We start from the raw sequence: 16176 nt of genomic DNA, 5'->3' as shown, positions 1-16176 counted from the left end.
CTTCCAGTAGCCAGCCCTCTGCAGCATTTGTAGGATCAGGCTCTAGATAACCCCTTTTCCACTGGCATGCCGAGGCAGGGAGGTTATTTGAAGGGGACGCCTCCGGGGCACCGGGCGCCACGCGACCGAGCCTGCCACGCTCCGTCGAGGGTGGCCAATAATCGGTAGCACGCAGGTAGGGTGGGAGGCGGTAAGACCCCCCCAGGCCTGGCGAGCCACAGTGGCCTGGGCCACCAGACCCACACGGAGCCCAAGAGGCTGGTGCATGGGCAGAACAACAAGGCAGCCTTTGCATGCACGTTTCGTTATGAATCAACCCTGCATTGCTATGGCACTGAGCGTGGGCTCACGCCTGCCAAGGAGCAGACAGGGTACTGCACCCACAGGCAGGAGCAGCCCTCCCCCACCCCCCAACCCTCCTGCTTCTCGCTCGCTCGCTCTTTTTTTTTTTGCAAGAGGCAAAAAAAAAAAAAAAAAAAAACTGCTGCAATGTGCAAAGCGGCTCGGGAGAGGCAGCGGCCGGGCCAATCAGAAGGGCCGGCTCCGAAAGTTGCCTTTTATGGCTCGGGCTCCACCGCGCTGGCCCCATAAAACCCGGCTCGCGAGGCGGGTTGGAGTAGCTGTGAGCTCCTTCTGCACGCGCCACGTTCCCCCCCAGCCGGCCGAGCCGCTTCTTTCTGTCCAGGGTCTAAACTTGCAACTTCCTCCAGGTAAGTGATGGGGGGCAGGAGCCGCTTTCCTGCGGGGGGGGGGAGAGAGGACGGGCTGGATTTCTATGGGCCCCTTTCTTAACTAGAGGCGAGTGACTTGATTTCACTACCCCCACCCCAGCGCCAAGACCCCAAAGAGGGGCTGAATTCTGATGGCTTCCAGTTAAAAGCTGCTGCTGCCTAATACTGCACCCTCCCCGCCGAGGGAAAGCCCTTGCAATGAACTGTCCGGCTGTTGTGCGGTTGCTTTTTTGGGGGGCAAGATTTATTTGGGGGCTGCTCCTCTTCTAGGGAGAGTCTCGCTCTTTCTGTGCAACGCTAAAGTGCACGAACCAAACGGTGACTGGCTGAGCACGAGGGGCATGAGCTGTTTCTTCTAGCTTCCTTGTCCACGAGCGTAGCTGGAGGTGGCTGTGCAAGCTCCCCAGGCAATCCGTGGGGGTTGCATCCACGGGTTCCGGTGCATGGTTGTGATCGGGGCTTGGGGAGGGGTGGGTGCGGTGGAGTTTGCCTCAAGTTAATCTGAGTTTGTGGGTGCAGAGAGGGTCTGGTCTGGTCGGTTGCAGTGTCGCTGAGACCGCTCTGGGGCTGTAATCTGGCTCGCTGGTCTCGGTGCCTAAGAGGATTTGTTGTTGGAATAGAGGTTGAATGGGAGGGAAGGAGGGAGGGGGAGTCTAAAGCGAATCACCCACCAAAGAGGAGGGAAGTGGTGGGTTTGGTGGGCCAGGGGCCCTGCTAGAAAGAGGGGCTTGGGAGAGTGCCCCCCCCTCCTTTTTTGGAAGAAATCTGGGGGAAAAGGGGGCATCTGTTCGCTGCTGCCCTTAAGATCTGGCTAGGGTGTGACTCCAGAGCTGCTGCTTCCGGTGGCAGAAAGCCGGTACTTGTATTGTATCAGCTCAGCACATGCTGGGGAAGGGTGGAGGAGGCAGAGGGAGGATCCTCCATGCACAGGACGGGGAGGGGGAAAGGCATGAATCAGTCTCCCGGCCCAGAGGCTGTAGGAGGGTGGGAGGGTCTCTTTGTCTTGCTGAAGGCATATGGGATCCCTCTGAGAGCTGGCTGCCTCTTCTCGCCTCCCCTCCCATCCTATGGGGTGGTTACACTGGAGGCCCCCATACAGCCACTTAAAGGAACCCTGGAGGCTCCCTTTTGGTAAGGGGCTGAAGGGGTGGGTGGATCCAGGAAGACTGATCTGAAATCTGATTCTGCTGCGAGCATTGTCTCTAGTGTCTGGGGTGGGGTCCCCGCAGGTCTAGCTGGTTAGTGTCTCGGGGGCACAGATCCAGGGCTATTCTGCCTGAGGATAGGGGGAAGAGATGGTCTTTTTATTGCAGGTTTGGTTTTAAAATGCTTTTTTTTTAAAACAAAAACCAGGGACTCATCAGCCATGCTTCTAACCAACAGTGGGGTGAAGGAGCAAGGTTCCCAGAGACCCTTGCTAGGTTGGTACAAAAGGTGGGGGCAGGCACAGGTGGGGAGAATCTGACTCTTCAGTTAACCGGTGGATCTGCTGCTCTAAACCTGGCACTTTGGTCTCAGTGATTAGAGTTCTCCTTGTGTGACAATTGCATAATAGTATTGTGTTAATCCTGTGCTAGCTTCTGCTGTCACTCAGGGTTTTGAGGCTAGCTGGTGGGGAATCTGCAATTGAACTCGGCCAGTTAATTAAATGTGTATAAAGCAGGCTTCTTTCTTATGAAACCCTTTACTGCTTTCCGGGTTAGGTCAGTGGGAGATGAATGCATCTGTGAAAGCTAATGCAATTGCTTGCATGACAGGTCTAACTAGTCATAGAGCCTGAATGCTCAACAGGGTGGGATCCAGGGACAGGCTGCTTCTCTGAAGCAGGGTGTGGGTAACTTCCCCTTTTCAAACTGTGTCAGTTGTCCATTACCCAGTGCTTCAGACACCCTAGTGCTGGTACCAGGCACACTCCCTCTTGCAGGGAGTGGCCACAGCCATATGCTTCATTTGAAAAGGGAGGGGAGTGGCTTGTCTCCTTAATCAGTCCTCCAAAAGCTGGCTCCACGTCCACGCCCCACTACTGGCTTCTTGCAAAGCTTGCTCTAACCATTGCCTTTTATGGTAATAATGTGAGACTAGAGCAGGGACTTCCTTTGTCCCAAATCGGTGCAAAGGCAAAATATGCAGTGCCCTGCACCCTCTAGTGGTTGAAAGGGAGAAGTGGGCTCACAAACAGGAAGCTAGAAAGGAAATGGGTGGGGAAGGCCCTTGCCTCTTCAGGCTCAGAAGCAAATGGCTTAACCTTGCCACATGGGGTTTTCCTCCCAAACTATGATCCACTCACAGCTATTACAAGTTTTTCCAGTAATGCTGGAGCATGGAGACGTCCTACTAAAGTGAAACATCTGTTGCCCAGCGAATCAAGCTTGATGATGTTGTCTCCATTACTTTACAGTTCGCCATGGATGATGATATTGCTGCGCTCGTTGTTGACAATGGCTCCGGTATGTGCAAAGCCGGTTTTGCTGGGGATGATGCCCCTCGTGCTGTCTTTCCATCCATCGTCGGTCGCCCCAGACATCAGGTATGTAATGGAATAGCATCTTGCCTGTATTGTCAGATGAATCCTAGTGATCAGAAGAAAACGCTGCATAGCATATAGGATCTCTATCCTGTCTGTGTACACGTGTGGCTGTGCAGGAGTGAAAAGAAATGAGCTAGTTTAGTTCATCTTCCTGTCAGCCAGTAAAACTCCTCATCTCTACTGGGATGGGGAAGTTCTGTACCTATGGCCTGGCTTCCTAGGTCCTATAACCCCCATAATACCTCAGCAAAACTCTAAAGAGCACACTAGCTGCCATGGCTGAGGAATGGGGCCTTTTGGTGTCTGCAGAGTTAGTGGCTCAAGTTTGACTAATCAGCTCTGACTTTTCTCTCTACAGGGTGTGATGGTTGGTATGGGCCAGAAAGACAGCTACGTTGGTGATGAAGCCCAAAGTAAAAGAGGTATCCTGACCCTGAAATACCCCATCGAACACGGTATTGTCACCAACTGGGATGACATGGAGAAGATCTGGCACCACACCTTCTACAATGAACTCAGAGTTGCCCCTGAGGAGCACCCTGTGCTGCTTACAGAGGCTCCCCTGAACCCCAAGGCCAACAGAGAAAAGATGACACAGGTGTGTAAGGTGGCCTTGGTCCCCATTCTCCATTTGGCTCCAGCTGACTGAGAGCTGCTGACCAGCATTCCTCCCTTGCGTGCCTTCATCTTTTTTCCTTTGCCATTCTCTACAGGGTTTCCTTTCCTGACCTGAGTCTTCTCTTTGCTGGATCTTGACAGGTTTTATTTGCTCTTCCTAAGCTGGTTTCCTCTTGCTGACTTTATACTAGCAACTCATTTAACTGCTGTTTCTAACGAGACACTAACCCATTCACCTGCCCTGAGTGACTTCTGTAACATAGCTTTCTAGAGCTTGTGAGAAAGCTAAGATGTGGGTAGCCACAGTTGCTGTGTCGCAGCTGGGTTAGACCATGCTCTCCATTCCTCGTTCCAAGGTTTGAGCTTGGGTTGGTGGGTTTGCTGTGAGCTCAGAGCTGGTTAGTATGGTCTCCTGTTCCAGAAGATCAAATCCTGAGTTTGCAGATGCTACACTCTGCAGCATAAGGACATTTGCATGACTTGCCGCAAACTGTCTCTTGTGAGTGCTGAGTGAGCCTCTTGGTCGCATCCTGTCAACTTAACCTTTTTCTCTTGTGTCCACAGATCATGTTTGAGACCTTCAACACCCCAGCGATGTACGTAGCCATTCAGGCTGTGTTGTCCCTGTACGCCTCTGGTCGTACCACTGGTATTGTGATGGACTCTGGTGATGGTGTCACCCACACTGTGCCCATCTATGAAGGTTATGCCCTCCCCCACGCCATCCTCCGTCTGGATCTGGCTGGCCGTGATCTGACGGACTACCTCATGAAGATCCTGACAGAGAGAGGCTACAGCTTCACCACCACAGCCGAAAGGGAAATCGTGCGTGACATCAAGGAAAAGCTGTGTTATGTTGCTCTGGACTTCGAACAGGAGATGGCCACCGCTGCCTCCAGCTCTTCCCTGGAGAAGAGCTACGAACTCCCTGATGGTCAGGTGATCACCATTGGCAATGAGAGGTTCAGGTGCCCAGAAGCCCTCTTCCAGCCATCTTTCTTGGGTAAGTCACCATCCTGTAGGAGATGGTTGGTGCAATTTCCTCTTTGCTTTTCCCACCAAGCTTTAGTGGTGAAGTCCTCTCCTCCCCCTGAGGTGACTCCAAATGGCGCACAGCTTCCCACACAATCAGTCTAGAGTAACTTAAGTGTTGTGAAGCCAAGCAAGAGATCTCCTCTTCTTGCTGAAGGCTGGAAGGAGCACTTGTCTCTGTGCAGTGCTGGATTCTGCATGATGCATGCATTTGGCATTCTTAGTGTGATTTAGGGCACACTAGCTTTATTTTAGGTTGTGATCCTCTAGTTGGTATCTTACTGACCTTATGACTGGCTCCTTCCTGCTAGGTATGGAATCCTGTGGCATCCATGAAACTACCTTCAACTCCATCATGAAGTGTGATGTGGATATCCGTAAAGACCTGTACGCCAACACTGTGCTGTCTGGTGGCACCACCATGTACCCAGGCATTGCTGACAGAATGCAGAAGGAGATCACAGCCCTGGCACCCAGCACAATGAAAATTAAGGTAATGTTGGAGATCCCAGAACTTATGCTCTCTGCTCGTGTTCTAGCAGTGGGTGGGGTTGTCCTGATCAGAGCTAGGTCCCTGGGATGAAAAGCTACAAGAGCTCAAATCCTGGAAACACTGGGTAATATTGTTTTGATGACAGTACCACCATGTGAAGTCTTCCTTGGCCTGAAGCACTGGCACTAATGGGCTGATGAAGAATGCTGTTCCTAAATTGGGAACATACATGGGATGTTGCCACTCAACCATGTTCTGATTAAATGCCATGTGATGGTGGCTAAAAGTGAATACTGACTGTTGGCCTTCTAATGTGGCAAATCTAGTGGCTTGCAACAGGCCTGGTCTTAACCTTTCATGTTACTAAATAGTTTTTCATTTAAGTTGCAAAAGAGCTCCAGAAGGGTTGTGCCCTGTTGGATCTAGCACAAACTGTGATCCAGCTACTTGTAGCATCAGTGGTGTTGGTTGGCAGTTGCTACAAGCATGTAACTCTCTTGTCTCTTACAGATCATTGCCCCTCCTGAGCGCAAGTACTCTGTCTGGATTGGTGGCTCCATCCTTGCCTCACTGTCCACCTTCCAGCAGATGTGGATCAGCAAGCAGGAGTATGACGAATCCGGACCCTCCATTGTCCACCGCAAATGCTTTTAAACCGGACTGTTACCACATCCCACCTTTGATAAAACCCATAATTGCGCATAAAACAAGATGAGATTGGCATGGCTTTATTTGTTTTTTTTGGCGCTTGACTCAGGATTTAAAAACTGGAATGGTGAAGGTGACAGCAGCAGTCTTAACATGATGGCGCGAACGTCCCCAAAGTTCTACAATGCATCAGGACTTTGATTGTACATTTGTTTTTTTAATAGTCATTCCAAATATTGCATAATGCATTGTTACAGGAAGTTACTCGCCTCTGTAGAGGCAGCAGCCCAGCTCGAAGGAGCAGAGTAATGCTTGTCAGTAAATTATGTAACCCAACAAGTGTCTTTGTATCTGCCGCCTTAAAACAAAACACACTTGGTCCTTTCTTTGGTTTTTGTCAAGCAAATGGGCTGTTCCCCAATTATAGATGTGAATGAAGGCTTTACAGTGCCCCTTGAGCGTCCAATGAGAAGTGGTGCCAGTATGTGGGGGAGGGGAGGGGCTACCTGTACACTGACTTAAGACCAGTTCAAATAAAAGTGCACACAATAGACTTGGCTGGTGTTGACTCTTTCTCACTTCACCGCACACACGGATCACATCCGGCTACTGGCTTTGGTGGGGAGGATGGGTGGGAAGGTAGGCTCCAGATGTGCAGAGCCTACAGCAAGAACAAGTCTCTCCTGGAACCTTCTCAGCTTCATTCCTTGGATCCCACCAAAGGTCAGGCCTGAGCCATTCCTGTAATGCCTCCCAGGTGTCAGCTGTGCTAAAGCAGGCAGACTCAGCAGTGGGGACAAGTTTGTGTCCTTAAACTGCCCCCATCCACCCCCCTTTCTGCTTCCACCACTTCTATCTGTGTGCTCCTAGAGGAATCAAAGCAGAGATGGCCAGATTGCTGTCAGAGTGAAATTAAAGCAATCCTACCCCGGCACATGGAGGGAGGAAGGAAGAAGGGTGACCAACCGGATGCCTGCTATAGCCACAAAGAAGCAGAGGAGTATGGGTGCAGCTCTGATTCGGTAGCTGAAGCACTGAATCTCTCCTGCTGCCCAGTCAGATCTGTAAAGGGGCTAGATCCAGAATCCCTTTCCCTAGACATGTGCAGCCTGAACTTCCCTTGTGGAGGTTAAAGGGCTGCTTAAACCCAGCAGTCAAGAGTGGACAAGACCTGACTACACTTATCTCCACATGTGACACCACCCCCCCCACCCCCCAACCTGGCATAGGGCACCCACAGCTCCCAACTGCAGGTTGCTGAGCAGCTCTGACAATCCAGCAGGGAGGTAATGGCATAAGCAGGGTCATGCCAGAAGTGGGGGTTGGAGGGAGAGTTGCTGCTGCAGCTCTCCACCTGCCCTCCACTCTAGTAAGATGTTCCCCTGGGAACTCCGGCTTTGATCTCTCGCAGGGGTGAGCACTGCCTAATGTGCCCCAGGCAGAACTGTGAAGTCTGCTGTCCCAATGCACTTCCTTGTAAGATTAAAAATCCCCATCAGAGTAAGCACATGCTCCTATCAATGCTAAAAATACCCAGAAATCTGGTACCTAGCTCATAATAATGCTTTTTGTTTATAAGCAAAACCACTTGATAGTAGCATGTCGTCAGCAGAGGCATTAATTTGCTGCATACCTCTAAGTAGATACACAAAGCCCCTTCGTGCTCAATCCTAGCTTTAGGGACTCCAGGCTTGCAAACACTAGTTTCCCTTTTGCCTGATGTAACTGCTTCCACTGAAGTCAATAGCAAGTAGGGGCAGTAGGGGTTTTATTTACAGAGCACCCAAACTGGGCTAGGCATGGCCTTGCTATAAAGAGCCACTCCTTTCAAAGGATGGCTTTGAGATGTGGGGAGATATACAGGCCATACAACTGGCTGGTATAGAGACCCCAACTGAGATCAAGCCTCCATAATTTTGGGTAATATGCAACCAACCCCTGCTCCAAAGAACATGTCTGAGCAAGGCAGGCACAGAGGGTGAATTGGCTTACCCCCCAGTTTCTTGAGGTCCATCCTTATGCCCCGCTGTCTAGATTGTGCAGCCTCTCCACTACATACTGTGACATCTGTATTAACTTCTGTTTATTGATTTATTTTTTACGCTATAGGTAGCCTTGAGGGATTCAAAGGAGGATGTTCCAGCACAATGGAACAGCTGTGCGGGGTCAGGCCCTCACCTCTCATCCTGTTGAGAGTGGCTGACTAGAAACAGGCTGAACCAGTCTATAAGGCTTTTATAGTCTGCCTGCCTACCAGCACTAAAGGCCTGCCAATTGATCACCCTTCAAAACAGAATGAAGGCAGGAACCAGTTTGAGACTAAAATTCAATCTTTATCTGCTTTTTCGGCCTTGTCCTGTTGTGCCTAGCTATCATGCCACCTACAGTATAAACCAGCTTGCAGGCCTATGCATTCTGCCTCCAGGAATGGCAGTGTATTAAGGATGGGAGCTCAGCTTACTTTTGAGTCTGCTGGTCTTGGTCTGTCACCCTATTAATATATACTTACTTACAGAAACTCAGTTTCCAAACAGGTGTTCGGGGGCATAGAGGATGATCTAAACCCATGTCTCTTAGCTTGTCCTTAGAGCGTGGTGATGCCATGGAGCTAGTGTCTACGAGTCCAGCTCCCGCTTTCCTTTCTGACCGAAGAAGTTGCTGTTGAAATGGTTGTGATACAAACAGAAGATTATGATGTAAGAGGTGCAGGGGAAAGAAACAGCAGCTATTTATGAAGATCTAAGTGGCCAGGCAACTATCCTCAGCAGTAACAGACACAGGAAGAGCATAGACACATATATCTATGTAACTAAACAGTGGGAATTGTTTCACTAGAGGATGTTTTTTGTGAGGTGGCAGCGCTTGTGTTTCCTGCTTACGAGGGCTTCTCAGTGAGGTCAGGGTTACCAAAGTGGTTTTGGAAATGCTTTTGCAAGGGCTTCTCTGATTGTTTTTCCCTTGCAGCCAGGGGTGAAAGTAACTTAAAGGACTTACCAGTACGCCAGAGTCCTGCACGGGGGTGTGGCCTCAACTGGAAGAGGTGGGGCCTGGCAAGATTTAAAGGCCCTGGGGCACCAGCTGTGGCTGGGAGCCCCAGGGCCTTTAAATCACCCCGGAGCTACCAGCTGCAGAGGTGGCTGGGAGCCCCGGGGCTCGGGCAAATTAAAGGACCTGGGGCTCCGGCCGCCGCAGAGCTCCGGGCCCTTTAAATCCCGGCCAGAGCTCCAGCAGCTGGGCTTGGGCTGGGATTTAAAGGGCCCGGGGATCCCTGCAGCAGCCGGAGCACCAGGCCCTTGAAATGCCCGCCCGAGCCTGGCTGCCAGAGCTCCGGCAGTGCTTTAAAGGGCCCGAGGCTTCCTACGGTGGCAGGAGCACCAGGCCATTTAACTCCCTGCCTGAGCTCGGCTGCCGGAGCTCCAGTGGCGCTTTAAAGGGCCCCAGGCTCCCCGCAGTGGCTGGAGCCCTGGGCCCTTTAAATCACCGCTGCAGAAGCCAGTCCAGTCCGGCACGGCGTACTGGCTATTGCCGGTACACCGTAGTGGACCGTACCCAGGGGCGGCTCTACGAATTCCGCCGCCCCAAGCAGGGCGGCGCGCCACGCTGCTCGCGCAGCCGGGCACCGGTCCTGCGCCTCCGCGGGACCTCCCGCAGACGTCCCGCTGGTCCCGCACCTATGGTGGAGCTTCCGCAGGCATGCCTGCGGGAGGTCCACACGAGCCGTGGGACCAGCGCACCCGCCGCAGTCATGCCTGTGGGAGGTCCGGTCGTCCCGCGGCTCCGTTGGACCTCCCGCAGGCATGACTGCGGAAGGTCCGCCGGACCTGCCTGCCACCCTGCCGGGAAAAGGCTGCCCCACGCGCGCGCTTGGCGCGCTGGGGTCTGGAGCCAGCCCTGACCGTACCGGCTTACTTTCACCTCTGACCGGACCGTACTGGCTTACTTTCATCTCTGCTTGCAGCTACAGTCAACCGACCAGTGAAGTGTACATGCTTCTTACAAGGTTCTTCTGGTATAGCTTATCACCTTGGCTAACCAAGAACTTTATGCGTTATGCCATGTCGAAGCAACATGCATAGATTCTTATTAGGTTCCTTGGCTAAGGCTTGGTAATTGTGTCTCTTAGTGATTACATGCTGGAGAAAAGAATTTTGTGTCACTCTGGGGAAAACATTACTCACTACTCAGGACTCTGAACTCCTGGGGTGTTTTCCTTTAGCAAGCGAGGGGATGTTTTAATACATAGTCATCTCTTCCTAACGCTAATTAGTGTTGAGCTAGATCTGGGAATTTCTAGCCATTTCATAGGTTTGAGGGTAATATATCTTTCCACTGACTCTAGTCCCACTGCATCGCTGGTCACTGGAAGAATGTGTTGTCCTTGATCAAAAGTAGTCATGCCCGGTGCACTGGTTGTGGCAGAGGCCTGGGAGTCAGGAGACCGTGACGCTATACCCTGTGCTACCACTGACTCACTGTGACCATGCGCAAGTTCACAATGGCTGTGCTGCTTTTCTCGGCTGTAGATTAGAGAGACCGATACCCACCGTGGTAGAGTGGCCGTGAGCTCCTTAGAAGAAAGAGGCTATGGAAGGGAGCGTGTTATTTACATCATTGCATGAGTTTGTCAGTGAACCAGGACATGGATTCAGCGCTAAATATAGTACGGTTATTCATCAAATGTATTTGCATTTCAAATAAGGCCCTCAGCTTCCCAGATGGGGGAGTCCCTCTTGTGCCAGTCTCTGCTTTCTCACTTTATACCTAGCCGGGCTTCAGACCCTGGTCACTGGTCAGTGAACAGGTGCTCCGCACATAATGCTGCTGGGACTTCCTCAGCGTACACACAATACAGAATCCGAGTGAATCCCTTTTTTCTTTGGCACTTCGGCCATTGGGTAAGTCGATTTCTCAGCCCTACCTGGTATGTGTGTCAGTATTGTGGGTGCCAGTGACTAGGATCCACCCTTATTTGGATTTTTTAGGGGATTTTTCCATATCCTGCTGGAAGGCCCAAGACTTCCCATTTGTCTTAGCTTCACCTTCTTCAACCGTCTTTGAGACACCATGTCATGGGTTTAACCCTCAGCCTTCTAGACTTGACTTAACTTCCCAGTCAATGCCACGCTTCATTTGAGTGGGAGAAGAAGGCTAATTGGGCCCAGCCTTACCCGGTTTTTCGTCCTTCTCCCCTAAGAGTGCTCAACTTTCACTAGTGATCTAGGTAGACACCAGCTGCAAGATGTGTGCTCTGTAGTCAGCTTGGGACCAAGGAAGTCACCTCACTGATCAGCTTATGGATGCAAGCTATTGAAAAAGATTAGTGATGTCCTTGGTAAAGGAGATTGTTTCTTCTTTTGGGATTTAACGCCTGCATTAATTGATCATCAGCCTCTTTACTTTTCAATGTTTCCCAACCACCGGGAATATTATTGGGTGCCACCAGATGGCGCTGTTACAGATAGCCTTACAAACTCTAGTTCAGTGGTCTCCAAACTTTTTTGATTGCGCACCCCATCAGTAAAAAAATTTTGAACATGCACCCCCTGCCGCGCCGGCTCTACCATTTTTGCCAAAGCAAAACTGATGAAGCAAAAAAAAAAAAAAAAAAAAAGCGCTCCTCCTGCTATGCACCCCCAAGGATCCTCTTGCGCACCCCCACTTTGGAGACCACTGCTCTAGTTAACAGAAAGTAGAGCTAGTTACACTGCAGAAGAAATGCTTATCGTTAGTGGTGGTACAATTCTTTTTAGCAGCTGTGTGTAGCACCAGTGAAGGTGCAGAGCCGCTGGCTACAGGTTATACTCATGCAAACAAACCAAGCTCTCATATGGTGTCAACGCATTACATGCCCCTTTTGGGAAAAGTCTATTGTCAAGCATCAGATAAAGAATGTTTTGACTGGGATTTTGCCATTGAAATGGGTTGTAAATATTCTTTGCTCACAGAGGAAGAGTTCCATGTTCTGAAGCGAGTTTTGTGTCTGTTTTTTTTGCAAAGTGGCTGCTAAACTACCTTATATAGTTGCCAGAGGTGGCATTGTGCTCTGGCTTGCCCCCTACCCCCCCATAACTCCCAGGTAGGCGGCAAACTGGTGGCAAGAGGGATGAGGCCGTGTCACATACTATTAACTATTCCGACTTTCATTGCAACGCATGGACATCACCAGGGAGATTGCTGTAATTACACTGGGAGCCTTAATGGTCCCTACAGCAGCCACATTTACGTTCCCTCCACCTTCACCTTCTGTGCTACACCTTCTGGAGGCACAGCACAGACGCTGCCCTCCAGGTGTTCTATGCCTAGCACGCTGGCCCTGTTGTTTGTTGTTTCTTTTGCCTGTATGTTACATTGGAAATTCAGGTCTTGTCTACCCGTTTTGCCTGAAAAATTCTATGGATGACGAGAAAACAGGCAGGTTAGGGCGACCAGACAGCAAGTGTGAAAAATCGGGATGGGGTAGGGGGTAATAGGAGCCTATATAAGAAAAAGACCCAAAAATCGGGACTGTCCCTATAAAAGGTTAGTGATCTCACCAATACTAAGCAAGTCAGTCCTGATTGAGGGGGGCTGTGTGATTGTTGTTCAGACTTTAAAATATCCTTTTGGTTTGATTCTGATAACTTCTGTTTAACTCCAGCACTTGCCAAATAGTGAGCATGCTACATGTCTTGTTAAAGATGCTACACTCTCTGCCATCAATCAATCAGGGATGGAAAGAGCTCACACTCCATAGCGCTGGGCCCTCCAAGGGACACTGCTAGCAAAACAGGTATGACAAGACATAAGGCTCCTGATATTTTGCAGGTTAAAAATACAGTCACCCCCCACCCAGTCTTTTAATACCCTGTTCATGGCTTCAGAATGAAACAGGGCAACTACTCATTTTTGTCCTTTCTAGGTCATCTTTAAGGAATCCTTGATATGAAAACAAATCTAAAACCATACATGTAGCTACAGAAAATCCATCATTTTGGTGGTTTCTGGACTTGATATTCAGCCATCAGTAGCCAGCAATGCAAATGAGGTAAGTTGCACTCACCGTCTGTTTGAAACTGCAATATAACGTTCCTGAGTGAGTCATCAGCAGTGTGGATTGAACCCTGTACTTCTGAATCTTAAAGCATGAGCTGCTGCACCTTGTGCCTAAAGAGGTGTTTCTGTTAGCTGATGCTATAGAGTATCAGAACAGCCGTACTGGGTCAGACCAATGGTCCATCTAGCCCAGTATCCTGCCTTCTGACAGTGCCAATGCCAGATGCATCAGAGGGAATGAACAGAACAGGGCACTTTTGAGTCATCTATTCCCTATCATCCAATCCCAGATTCTGGCAGTTGGAAGTTTAGGAACGCCTGGAACATGGGCTTGCGTCCCTGATCATTTTGGCTAATAGCTGTTGATAGAGATGAACTTGTCTAATTCTTTTCTGAACCCAGTTATACTCTGGCCTTCAAAGCATCCCCTGGCAATGAGTTCCACAGGTTGGCGGTGCACTGTGTAAAGAAATACTTCCTTATGTTTGTTTTGAACCTGCCGCCTATCAATTTCACTGAGTGACCCCTAGTTCTTGTGTTATGTGAAGAGGTAACTAGCACTTCCCTATTCACTTTCTCCGCACCATTCATGATTTTATAGACCTCTATCATATTCCCCTTCCCCTTAGTCATCTGTTTTCTAAACTGAACAGCCCCAGTCTTTTTAATCTCTCCTCATATGGAAGCTGTTCCATATCCTTAATCATTTTTGCTGCCCTTCTCTGTACCGTTTCCAATTCTAATATATCTTTGTTGAGATGAGGCGACCAGAACTGGGCACAGTCTTCAAGACTTATCAACCTCTGCATGTGGCCAAATCACCACAAGCAGGGGACAAAGTGCCACACCGAGTAGGTGTGGGTTACAAAAGTCGGGTGAGCTCTACCTTAGCTTTCTTTGTCAACACTTGAGATTTGCCTCAGTGCAGCTGCTACGCTAGCGGGGTCAGGGATCATTGCAAATATTGGCAAGGCCTTTGCATTCCCTCCTGAAAATGGATCCTGATGGAAGCCATTGAATGAACAAATTCATTTGGGAAAACAAAACTGCAATGCCCTGCAAAGCTAGATGTATTACTAGTCAAACTTCATTTGAATACACCAATCAGAACAGGAAGCAAGGGCCGACTCATAGGCGGAGCCGGAATTGTGCTGGAGGGATCAGTAACTGCTGCCAAGGGTCATTTTCGATGACTTCTCAAGGGGTTCACTGAAATTTGCAAAGCTGAGTCGTGGTTCTGAATTATGCTAGGAGTTTGTGAGCAACCTCTCGGTCTGTTTGGAGCTAAAGTCTATGATGGAGTATCGCTTGTGGAACAATGTGAAGTGAGCTGCTGCCTTGCTCCAAGCAAACCACATCAGAATGGATCCACTACTGTGGATGGGAGACGTGGGCTTTGGGGCTAGCTTTTCAGTAGCCCAGGCGGTGTTACCTGACACCATTTAAGATATATTTTTTAAAACTGCTCCCCTCGCAATGTTTCTGGGCACAGATACAGTTAAATTTATGTTTATATGATTGTTATTCACTATATATTTGCAGAGTCCCTAATTCAATGAGGCAATGAAGTGACTGCCTCTTAGCGGTCTCACAACACACGTTTCATAATAATAATACATTTAGCTAAATACACAATAAGAAGGTTCTCCGAAATGCATTGACCAATAAGGATGGATTCTTGTCTAGGTTTTACTACTCATAAATTGTTTTAAACAATAAAGAGATAACTAACTAAAGTCAAATTAAATTTAAAGAAACGTAACCCCACAATTAAGCTGTGTGCAGCCTGTATACCCCATTTTCAGCTCATGGAGCAAACCTTGACTAAACAGATGGGTTTAATTTTTCCTATATGTTTATTTTTATTTCACTAGATATCGATTGAATGCATTACCATCCCATAATACTATTATTTTAGTGTATTGCAATAGCACGTAGAGGCCACAGGTGCGATCAGGGCCTCATTGTGTTTGGCATCACACAATGTAAGGCCACCGCCCTGCAGCTTGATCCACACAAACGAAAGAGTCCATCTGCACGATCCGACTGCAGGATTGAGGCTTAATTGATGAATAAATGTCTGAAATGTTGTACTCTGTTTGCAACAGGGTACAATAAATGCTTTCAATGAGGGAGTAGCCTGTGACAGTAGATAGACAGGCCTTAAGGTAAAGTCCTATACAATTTAATAGGGCTGAAACCAAGGGTGGCTCTAGGATTTGCGCCGCCCCAAACAGGGCGGCACGCCGCGGGGGGTGCTCTGGCGGTCGCCGGTCCCGCGGCTCCAGTGGACCTCCTGCAGATGTGCCTGTAGAGGGTCCGCTGGTCCCGCGGCTCCGGTGCACCTCCCGCAGGCACGCCTGCGGATGCTCCACCAAAGCCGTGAGACCAGGAGACCCTCCGCAGGCGTGCCTGCAGGAGGTCCACCGGGGCCGCCTGCCGCCCTCCCGCGGGACGCCGCCCCAAGTGCATGCTTGGCGCGCTGGGGTCTGGAGCCGGCCCTGGCTGAAACCAATAAAAAGCTGCAGAAATTTCACGGGGTTCTATAGAAAGTAATCTGAAACCAGCATTACCAACTCTTATGAGTTTATCACAAATCTCACTGTATTTGCTGCTTGTCTTAAATGTCCCAGCGCTCAGAGTCACGGGATTATGCAACAACCCTGGCTTCCATTTAAAAAAAGAGTAAACTATTAGCTGCGATAAATGCTTGAAAACGTGATTCCCTAATAGCTCAGAAACCAGAAGGCAAGTCAAAAGGCCCCCTCCCCCATGTATAATTTTAATAACATATCCTGCTTTCTAAACCAAGTTTATGGGGTTTTTTTGGCACCTGACTCATTGTTTGGGGTTGGCAACTCTGAAAACCCTATGACTGTAGTATGGAATGAGATCTTTCATTGAGGGAGGTTTTGTTGGCCCAGGCTATCAGGACCTATGGCAGAGAGTCTAGACACGATTTGCTGTGTAATCCCAAACCATGGCTCAAAGAAGGTTTGGAAAAATTGTCATAAGGGATCAGATTGCCCAGTGCCACTCCCTACATGACGGCTAGGAAGGGGGCGAGAGTTACTGCCACACTCAAGATGGCGGCA

At 49.6% G+C, this 16176-nt stretch overlaps 1 protein-coding gene across 1 annotated transcript; it reads left to right on the top strand.

The window, feature by feature from the left end:
- Positions 1–576: 576 nt before the first annotated feature.
- Positions 577–6602, top strand: ACTB (actin beta). Its single transcript, XM_044981261.1, has 6 exons — positions 577–710; positions 3130–3258; positions 3617–3856; positions 4441–4879; positions 5220–5401; positions 5912–6602. The coding sequence occupies exons 2-6, from the start codon at positions 3136–3138 to the stop codon at positions 6053–6055; spliced, it is 1128 nt and encodes a 375-aa protein (XP_044837196.1). The 5' UTR covers positions 577–710; positions 3130–3135; the 3' UTR covers positions 6056–6602.
- The last annotated feature ends 9574 nt before the right edge of the window (positions 6603–16176 follow it).

Source organism: Mauremys mutica, chromosome 11 (assembly GCF_020497125.1).
Source record: "Mauremys mutica isolate MM-2020 ecotype Southern chromosome 11, ASM2049712v1, whole genome shotgun sequence".
Taxonomy (NCBI): domain Eukaryota; kingdom Metazoa; phylum Chordata; order Testudines; family Geoemydidae; genus Mauremys; species Mauremys mutica.
Note: the sequence above shows the minus strand (reverse complement) of the source record. Positions and strands in the feature narration are given on the sequence as shown.

Excerpts from the sequence above, each read along its gene's own strand:
- ACTB (XM_044981261.1), top strand. The coding sequence starts at position 3,136 with ATGGATGATGATATTGCTGCGCTCGTTGTTGACAATGGCTCCGGTATG. Across the intron at positions 3,857-4,440 it reads ACAGAGAAAAGATGACACAG|ATCATGTTTGAGACCTTCAA; the intron begins GTGTGTAAGGTG and ends TTGTGTCCACAG. Across the intron at positions 5,402-5,911 it reads CCAGCACAATGAAAATTAAG|ATCATTGCCCCTCCTGAGCG; the intron begins GTAATGTTGGAG and ends TGTCTCTTACAG.